General features: G+C 39.2%; 1 protein-coding gene across 1 annotated transcript in view; it reads right to left on the bottom strand.

Annotated features, from left to right (window-relative positions):
* Positions 1-1,320: 1,320 nt before the first annotated feature.
* The window catches only part of LOC144216893 (uncharacterized), a 33,457-nt gene continuing 23,972 nt past the window's right edge, over positions 1,321-10,805 (bottom strand). Inside the window, 1 exon segment of the mRNA XM_077746335.1 lies at positions 1,321-3,423. Coding sequence (XP_077602461.1) covers positions 2,092-3,423 — 1,332 coding nt within the window. The 3' untranslated portion in view covers positions 1,321-2,091.

Here is a 10,805-nt window from a genome sequence, read left to right as displayed (position 1 = left end):
AATCTTTAACAAATCAGGAAAGAATATTCAATGGAAACAAGCCAGTCTCTTCAGCAAATAGTGCTGGATAAACTGGACAGTGACATGCAGAAGAATGAAACTGAACCACTTTTTTACACCATACATAAAAATAAATTCAAAATAGATGCATTATTTTTGTGTTTATTTATTTATTAATATAATTTATTGTCAAATTGGCTTACATACAACACCCAGTGCTCATGCCAACAAGTGCCCTCCTCGATGCCCATAACTATTTTCCCTCTACTCCACGCCCCCATACACCCTCAGTTGGCCACAGCAATTTCTTACTTGACATGTCTCCAGAGGCAAGGGAAATAAAAACAAAAATGAATTGGGAACTCATCAACATGAAAAGCTTCTGTGTTTTACATTTCCAATATTGCTGCAATTAATAGCTTTTAGAATACATGTTCTTGTAATTTTTCCAGATTCTTTATCCCCTTCCCCAACAGCTTTATTCAGGAAATTTAACAAATAAAATAACATATATTTAATGTGATGGTTTCAAATATATGTACATGTGGTGAAATGATTTTCATAATCAAGTTAATTAATACATCCATCACCTCACATATTTAACGTGTGTGTGTATGTGTGTGTGTGTGTGTGTGTGTGTGTGTGGTGAGAACACTTAGGACCTGCTTTTTAAAGCAAATTTCCAGGATCATTATTGTATAATATTATTATACAGTATTATTAACTATAGTCAGCACATTCTACATTCACTTTATATCTGAAAGCTTGTATGCTTTAACCAGCATTATGCATTTGCCCCACTTTCCAGCCCTGCCAACCAGCAATTTTTCAAAGTGGGATCACTGGGACAAAGTACACATGTGTGTGCAATTTTCCTAGAGATGGCCTAATTTGCCACCTTATAGGTTATATCACTTTGTGTACCCACCAACACTGTATGACAGAAATGATTTTTCTACAGTTTTACCCACAGAATGTCAAACTTTGAAATTTCCCCCAATCTAATATGGGATAAATGATGTGTTAGTATAGATGCCATTTCTAATTTTCATTTCCCTTATTAGATTAGATATGTTTAAGGACCTTAGGCCTTTTTAAAAAAATTATTTCCACTTAGACTTATCATAATTGTCTCATCTCATATTCCCTAACCTTTCAAGTTCAGGCACAAAATATATTGCTAGCAATCTAGGAGTGCCTAAACCTGCAATATGCAAACCTTTGACCATGTTCCCATCTTAGACACTTGTTCCTCTCCCAGGGTATCCCAGATAAAGTTTTCCTTAGCAAATATTTCTCTTTTATTTCCCATGACACGTGTTCATTTCATTATCTTTTATTTTTTTAATAAAACGATGACGTTAGAAAAGACAGGAAGGGTATCAGTCAACATTAGTTAATAATCTATTAATGATAAAATGTATGTGTTCATAACAGAATATCAGAAGCATAAAAATGGACTGTGTATGCATTTATTTTAAAAATGATTTTTGAGGGGTACCCGGGTGACTCACTTGGTTAAACATCCAACTTTGGGAGTTGGATCAGGTCATGATCTCCCATTTTTGAGAATTTGAGCCCAGGTAAGGCTCTCCACTGATAGCTCAGGGCCTGGAGCTTGCTTCAGATTCTGTGTCTCCCTCTCTCTCTGTCCCTCCCCCACTCATTATCTTTGTCTCTCTGTTTCTGTCTCTGTTTCTGTCTCTCTCTCTCTCTCTCTCAAAATAAACAAACATTAAAAGTGTAAACAGCATTTTTGAGGACCTACTGTATGCACAGCCATTTGTTACTAGTATGTCATTAGGAAGACCAGTGCCTGATATGAAGTAACCATCACACAAAGAGTTATTCTCTCTAATAAGCAGAAAATTGCAGACTTATGTCCTTCATTTTCCCAAGAAAGGTCATATGAAAGGATTCTTGAGAGCTTATTGCTCTCACTGTCAAATTATAGTCATTAAGTTTGTAGTTTGTTCAAGAGTGAATTATGGAAATGTCTGTGATATTCTGAGGGCAGTGGGTCAAGATTGCTTCAAGGAAGCCTTATGTCAACTTTCCAGGCACCAGTGCCATGCCAACACCAAGAATAATTCAGGAGCTACTTGCCTCACTTTTCCCATTTTCATCCCTGACATGCTGATGCAGATAGGCTTGTTCAGAGCCCTCAGAGTCCTTAAAAATCTCTTCTTTTTTAAGAAGAAGTTTTGCATCCCTCACCACGGTGTCAAGGAAATAATTTTGCAAATAGAATATCTTCCGAAAGTAAAGACCAGTGGCAATGAGTCCTCCACTAATAGAACAGATTTTTTCCAAACATCTCAACAGTTTGTCCCCTAAGGTCTCATTATCCTTTTCAACTGAGAGCAAGTGGGGTGACATAAGGTTTGCCTTGAGTTTCTCCACCGACACGTGCAAGTCCTTGGCCACGGTTTCTAAGGATGCATCATCCAGTCCAAAGTAAGACCTGTAGAGAGTTAGAGTCTCCTTTAAAGTCTCCACATCGTTTTCACTGAGGAAGCCCACCAAAGGGATGGTGGCAGATGCGCCAGCCTTCAGGGCCTCCAACCAGACCTTCTGTTTCAGAGAGTCCCTCTTCCGGTCAATGGCGGCCTCGGTCACATTCGGCAGGTATTGCATGAAGATGTGGCGCTTGTGGGCTGGGAGCTCCTTCAGAAGGGTGGTCTCTAGTCTTTGGAAATCATAGCTGGCCAACTCAAAGCTGGAGACTAAGAAGATCGGAATGTTCCGCATATTGGCTTTCTTCAGATGTGTCACACAGTCATTGCGGAGCTTTTGCAGGAGTTCGTCCTTATTGAATGTGGAGGGTTTACTCACTCTTAGATTATATACATCACTGTCCACTTTAGTTCGGACAAAGTAGAAATTCTTCTTCATTTTTCTAATTGCTGTTGCCAAATGCACATCGTTATCTTTGAAGCGTGTAGCAGACACGATAATAAAGAAGTCATAGTCACCAAATTGCATTTCCTGCAGATACTTGTGTGCCTGAAACTTAGTGGTCCCCATTCCAGGCAGGTCCCATAATGTCACATTGGGAAATTTCTTGTGTTTGTAGGGGGTTCTCACCATGGTTGTCTCCACTGGCCCCGTTTCGGCAGCCCCTTCTTCCTCTTGCCCCACCCCCCGCAGGGCATTGATGAAGCTGGACTTCCCTGTCCCAGACTCCCCAGTCACAGCAATATTTAGTGGAGCACTGTCAATGTCTCTCAATACTTTATTTATTGTAGAAACTGTACTCTGAAGGTCCCCTTCTTCCAGGTGTGATTGAATCTTCCTGACGGTGTCCTGAGAGACTATTGTGCTTTCCAACTTGAAGTTCTTTAAAAATTTGTCAAAGCTGAGGGCCAAACTACCACCATCTATATCAGATGTTGTGGAAGTGGACTGACCCATGGCTGAGCACTAGAGGGCACTAGGGGGAGGAGAGAAGAGGAAAGAAAAAGAATTAGCACAAGGGTAGGCTTGCTGTTATGGGCAGGCAGAACCTGAGTCCTGGCCACAACATTGCATCCAGGAGCCCTTCTCTATCCAGGCATTATGTGGAATTCTACGTGAATGAAAAGTTTGCCCTTCCTCGAGTTCTTTTTCACTTATCTTGGAAAGCTCTATTTGCTCTAATTTCAAAGACTGATTATTCTTTCAAAACTTCCCTGCCCACATTACTCTTTATTTTTAAGGTTTTGAAAATAATACACCTTCATGGGGGCAAATCTAATAAGACAGCATGAACTTTCACCCCCATACCCATAACTACCTGTGTTTAAGCCCCTCCAGAAAAAACACTTCTGATAACCTCCAACATTACCATGTAATAGATGTTGGTTTTCATATAAGGAAGTTAAAAAAGGAATGGAGGTTCCTTCCTTCTCAGAAAAGATACTGCATATCATCATTAGGGACAGAAACCTTCAATATTTGCAAATGTGCTTTCTTTTATCTAGAAAATATGCTGACTCATGAAATGAGGTGTTGAAAGGACTCTTTTGATTTTGCCTAGAGCAGAAACAGCAGGTGGCATGGATTCCAGTGTTGTAAAAAACCATGTCTGACTATCCACCTGGGACTTGCTATGAGCCACCCTCATTAATTCCATTAATGGAATCTGCTGGTTTAGTCCATGATGGAAATTTATGGTGAAGTGCAGAAAGCATTCTCCTGGACAGTGTAGTAACTTCTCTAAACCTAGCCGTTGGTTCTAAGCTCAGATTTCAAGTTCGGAACTGTGAGTGACAGCCACATTTCTCCATGTGTGTGGAGTCGCTCTGTAGTCCCCATTCTTGGAGGTCTGCTTGTTCAATCCTTGTCCCAACCAGTCCGTAGTTCTTTGGCTATGGCTGATGTCCATAGTTCCACTACCTCAGTACTGGTGGTTTCTGTTAATGTGTACACGAGGTAAAGGAAAATGTACATGACCTTCAGGAAAAATAGTAAATAATCGAATGAATAAACAAACAAAGAAAAATTAAATGGGATCTTTAAAATCCAAAGAGTTAAGTTTTCTACCCTCTGACACATTGTTTATCTTGTATCTAAGATCTATGGTTCTGTCTTTCCTTCTTGGTGGGAATGCAAACTAGTGCAACTACTCTGGAAAGCAGTTTAAAGTTTCTGCAAGGAGTTAAAAATAGAACTACCTAAGATCTAGCAATTGCACTAGGTATTTACCAAAAAGATGCAAAAATACTGATCTGAAGGGACACGTGCAATCTGTTATTAATAGCAGAATTATCAACAATCTCCTTATTATGGAAAGGGTCCAAATGTCCATCAACTGATGAATGGATAAAGAAGATGTTTATAGGGCCGCCTGGTGGCTCAGTCGGCTGAGCATCTGACTTTGGCTCAGGTTATGATCTCATGGTTTGTGGGTTAGAGCCCCACGTTGGGCTTTGTGTTGGCAACTCCGAGCCTGGAACCAGGTTTGGAATCTGTCTCTCTCTCTCTCTCTCTCTGCTCTTCCCCCGCTTATGCTCTGTCACTCTTCTTCAAAAATAAATAAACATTAAGATAAATCACTGGGTGTTATATGGAAACCAACTTGATAATAAACTATTAAAAATATTAAATCAGGGGCGCCTGGGTGGCTTAGTCGGTTAAGCGTCTGACTTTCGCTTAGGTCATGATCTCGTGGTTCATGGGTTCGAGCCCCTCGTCGGGCTCTGTGCTGACTGCCAGCTCAGAGTCTGGAGCCTATGTCAGAGTCTGTATCTCCCTCTCTCTCTGACCCTCCCCTGCTCACGCTGTCTCTCTCTCTCTCCTAGAAATAAATAAAAATATAAAAAAAATTAAACCAAAAAAATAGATGTGGCATATATATGTATATATATGTGTGTGTGTGTATATATATATATATACAATGACATATTACTTAGCTATAAAAAATAATGAAATCTTCCCATTTGCATCCAATGGATGGAGGTAGAGAGTATTATACTAACCAAAATTAGTCAGTGAGTGAATGATTAGTACCTTATGATTTCATTCATATGTGAAATTTAAGAAACAAAACAAGTAATCATGGGGAGAAAAAAAACAAAAGCCAAGAAACAGACTCTTAACTGTATAGGAAACTGATGGTTACCAGAGGGTGGGAAAGGTGATGGGTGAAACAGGTGATGGGGATTAAGAAGTACACTTGTTGTGATAAGCACCAGGTGTTGTATGTAAGTATTGAATCACTAAATTGTACACCTGAAACTAATATTACAACGTATTTTAACTAACTGGAACTTAAACAAAAACCTAAAAAAAAAAAAAAAAGAACTATGGTTCTGGAAGCCAGAAAAATCTACAGCATGTTTTGTGTCCCAAATAATGGCTTGGTAACTGTCAGGTTGGCAGCCACAAAATAAGGCTAGACAAAAATGTGTGTGTTACACACTGTCCAAAGCTAGATATAGCTGGGCAGAAATGTGGGTTAAATTCTATTTATTGCTAGTGTATACCAAACTGCTACCAGCCCTCAGGGGAATTACAGTGGCCATTTTGAGAACATCCAAGAAAATAAAATAATTTAAAGAAGTGCACTTAAAAGCAAAGGCTTCATAATTCTAAAAATAATTTGAGAACTGAGCGATGCAGTCAATGTGAACAATACTGTGTCATAGGAATTCCAGAAGAAGAAGAAGAGAAAGGGACTGAAGGGATACTTGACACTTGAACAAATTATAGCTGAAACAGACATTGAAATCCGAGAGGCACAGAGAACTCCCCTCAGATGTAATTTGAATCAATCTTCTGCATGGCCTATCATAGTGAAACTGGCAAAATATAAGGATCAGGGGAGAATTTTGAAAGCAGCTAGGGATAAAAGGGCCTAACATCAAAGGGAGACCTATCAGAGTAGTTGCTGACCTAACTACTGAAACTTGGCAGGCCAGAAAGAAATGGCAGAAAATCTTCAATGTGATGAACAAAATTCGAAAAATAGCTTCATTGAAACAGTCATTGCAAAAATCTGGTAAAAAAGAAATGTAAACAACAACAACAACAACAACAACAACAAATACCCGATACAAAAGACTGTAAGACTGATAGGATTCTTAACTGTTTTCCATGATCCTCCATTATTTGGGTACTCATTCTAAATCATCCTCTGTCTGAAGTGCCTTGACAGAAACCACAAACAAAAGTCATCTCTAGGTGCAATTCAAAGTTCACCTATTCCTTTGCCAACCCCAAAACACCTCCCGTTTATGTCAAAGTGTTTGTGAGTTATTGGTCTTAGGAGATCTAAGTCCTTTGGAGGAACTTGCATTCTTTCTCTGCCCCCTAAAATTATACATCTTATCACGTCTATGAAATAGAAACACACCCACAATCACTGGAAAGTAAGTAGGGAAAAAGGAAAAGAGGCTATTTATAAAACAAACTGTCAAAAAGTGGATGTTGTGCCCAAGCTCTGGCACAACTTCCTTTGGATTAATTCCAGGTATAATCTTGAAAATCTTTCATATAAATTGTTGGTAACTATAGAGTTATTTTCTCTGTGTGTTCATATGTGCGTATTTGTGTGTGTAGGTATGTGTATAGTGATATTTTTCTATCTCTTGAAGGTTTTGTTGTAAATGATCTCCATTTAGTTGCTTTGAAGGCAAGCACTTATAACAACAGAGCATTCTAAAATTCTCAAAAAGATAGAAACTAAGCTAAATGCTCTTCAAGTACATGTGATCTGGGATAATATCCAGTATTAAAAATAAGTCAAGGCTCATCCCCACAAGTGCCCTCCTCCATGCCCATCTCCCCCCTACCCCCCCACACCCATCAGTCCTCAGTTTGTTCTCAGTATTCAAGAGTCTCTCATGGTTTGCCTCCCTCCCTCTCCCCCACTATTTACCCCCTTCTTCTCCCCCACGGTCCCCCGTTAAGTTCCTTCTAATCCTATACGTGCAAACATACGGTATTTGTCCTTCTCTGCCTGAGTTATTTCGCTCAGCATAACACCCTCAAGGTCCATCCATGTTGCTACACATGGCCAGATTTCATTCTTTCTCATTGCCATGTAGTATTCCACTGTATAGATAACCCACATTTCCTTTATCCATTCATCCGTTGATGGACACTTAGGCTCTTTCCATGTTTTGGCTATTGTTGAGAGTGCTGCTATGAACATTGGGGTACATGTGTTTCTATGCATAAGCACTCCTGTATCCCTTAGGTAAATTCCTAACAGTGCTATGGCTGGGTCATAGGGGAGTTCTATTGTTAATTTTTTGAGGAACCTCCACACTGTTTTCCAGAGGGGCTGTACCAGTTTACATTTCCACCAACAGTGTAGGAGGATACTCGTTTCTCCACATCCTCGCCAGCATCTACAGTCTTCTGATTTGCTCATTTTAACCACTCTGGCTGGTGTGAGGTGGTATCTAAGTGTGGTTTTGATTTGTATTTCCCTGAAAGCATCCAACGTTTGATTTGGGCTCAGGTCATGATCTCAGGATCAGATTGAGCACAGCATCAGGTTCTATGCTGGGTGTGGGACCTGCTTAAGATTCTCTCTTTCAGGGTGCCTGGATGTCTTAGTGGGTTAATCATCCAACTTTGGCTTAGATCTTAATCTCATGGTTTGTAAGTTTGAGCTCCACATCCAGCTCTGCGCTGACAGCTCTGTGTCTCCCTCTCTCTTTCTGTTCCTTCCCCACTTACACTCTCTCTCTCTCTCTCTCTCTCTCTCAAAAATAAAGATTCAAAAAAAATTTTTAGGGGCGCCTGGGTGGCTCAGTCAGTTAAGCATCCGACTTTGGCTCAGGTCATGATCTCACAGTTCATGGGTTCGAGCTCCACGTCAGGCTCTGTGCTGACAACTAGTTCAGAGCCTAGAGCCTGTTTTGGATTCTGTGTCTCCCTCTCTCTGTGTTCCTCTCCTGTTCATGTTGTCTCTCTCTCTCTCTCAGAAATAAATAAAAACATTTAAAAAAAATTTTAAACAGCTTCTTTCTCTGTAATTATCTTTCTCTGTAAAGAATATAGACTGAGAGAATGATCAAGTGGGATTTACTCCCAGGATGCAAGGTTGGTTCAATATTCACAAAACAATCAATGTGACATACCATATCAATCAGGAGAAGGATAAAAACCTTATGATAATTTTATTTTTTCGTTTATTTATTATTTTATTATTCTTTTAATGTTTATTTATTTTTGAGAGAGAGAGGGAAAAAAGAGAACACAAGAAGGAGAGGGGCATAGATAGAGAAAGAGGGAGACACAGAATGTGAAGCAGGCTCCAGGCTCTGAGCTGTCAACACAGAGCCTGATGCAGGCAGGGCTCAAACTCATGAAATGTGAGATCATGACCTGAGCCAGAAGTTGGACGACTAACCTACTGACCATCAGGTGCCCCTTTTGTTTATTCTTTTAGAAAGATTTTATTATAGAGAGAAAATTTTAGGTAAACAAAATTTTTTAAATGTTTATTTATGTTTGAGAGAGAAAGACAGAGCACGAGTGGGAGAGTGGCAGAGAGAGTGGGAGACACAGAATCTGAAACAGGCTCCAGGATCGGAGCTGTCACCACAAGCCTGACTTGGGGCTGGAATCCATGAACTGTGAGATCATGACCTGAGGTGAAGTTGGATGCTTAACCGACTGTGCCCCTTAAGTAAACTTTTAAATAGTTTTCAAAATCTTTTTTTTATGCTGAGCTAGATAAAGTAATGACTTAAATTAAATTCATTAAATATCTAGATCATTTCCAGGATAGAGAAAATACTTAAATATTAATTAGTAAACATTGGTTTCTCTAATTTTGGCTTCTTTATTACATGGAAAGTAAAGATAAGTGTAGGTCTGTTGGTAAATTTTTTTGGCATGCTTTAATGAAAGATTGTACTATAAAGGAGCACGTTTCCAGAAATTCTGAAATGTATTTATAAGTTGAATAAAATACTGGAGTAACACAAAATTAGCTAGTGCTTACTACTTACTTTTCCTATAAATTAAATTTTTTATGTGTTAAGAACTCTAATTAATGTGTATGGTTAAAAGTACTAAGGGGTGCCTGGGTGGCTCAGTCAGTCAAGCATCCAACTTTGGCTCAGGTCATTATCTCACAGTTCCTGAGTTTGAGACTCACGTTGGGCTCTGTACCCACACCTTGGAGCCCGGTGCCTGTCTCGGATTCTGTGTCTCCCTCTGTCTGTCCCTATCCCTCTTGCACTCTGTCTCTCTATATATAATAAACATTAAAAAAATTTTTTTAACTTATAAAGCTACTAAAAAGAAGGAAAGTTCTCTGAATGAAAGACAACAAGTAAGACATGTGCTTTTACTAAAAGAAAGTGTATGTATTGGAGATGCACTTTTATTTGTAAGGCAAAAGAAGTTGTAGAAAGACTGTGAAAAACGAATCTTTGGAAAGAAATATTGAACACTGTCTGACTACCAATGGAATGAATACATTCTAATACAAAAGTATGCTGGTGCAAAATTAGCATTTGGTTTCCTGTTAAAAGAACAAATGTTTTGTTTGTTTGTTTTCAACATTTGATTTAGTTTTGGTAATAGCTTGTGAAAGTTTCCTTACCATTTAAATGATCTTCCTACAAAACAAAACACACGTGGAATTCAAAGAAATTTGATATGTTCCGGTATAATGTTATCCTTTGTAAATAGTCTTATATTCTAAAATTGCTGTCATCAAAATTGAATTCACACTAACAGGACTGAACCAGAGTATCAAAAATACTCCAGCAGACCTTCATGCAAGGACATCCAGCAAAAGAATCTATAAAGATTGTGGCACATATGGATAACACCCACTTTTCTGCTGCAAAAAAGTCCCTTCATTGCGAGATTTTGCCATTCTGATGCCAGGGGGACATGGCAACACCTATTCCGTTTTTGTATTAGAAACAAAAAGGGGAAACAATGTCTGTATGTTGAATTCTCAGGGCTTAGCAAAATCCGAGACAACTGCTTGACCTTCCTGGCTCCCTGGTAATCCCTCCCCTTTTTTCTCATTCTTCATGCATCATAGTTCATTTAACATAACTTAAACTATGACTAGGCATTAGTGGGGAGACTTCTATAATATTGTGTAAATGGTCTACCAGAAATGTCTGACTTGTCAGGTGCATTTTCGTGGAGGAGTTGTTTTGCCTCCAGAGGTCTTACAACTATTCCCCATGGACTTTGAATACCTGTGGGTGGTTTTTATTCAACTGCCACCTAGAATGGGTTACTAATATGTTCTTGTTATTATATGTAGGCCTTTCAATTAGGTTGTCACTCCCCACTGCTTCTAGGCTGATGCCTCCATAGTGGTAAAGAAAGTGTTAGAA

The sequence above is a fragment of the Crocuta crocuta genome, unplaced genomic scaffold (assembly GCF_008692635.1).
Source record: "Crocuta crocuta isolate KB4526 unplaced genomic scaffold, BGI_CrCroc_1.0 scaffold218, whole genome shotgun sequence".
Taxonomy (NCBI): Eukaryota; Metazoa; Chordata; class Mammalia; order Carnivora; family Hyaenidae; genus Crocuta; species Crocuta crocuta.
The sequence above is the reverse complement of the archived record's forward strand: the minus strand, read 5'-3'. Positions and strand labels throughout refer to the sequence as shown.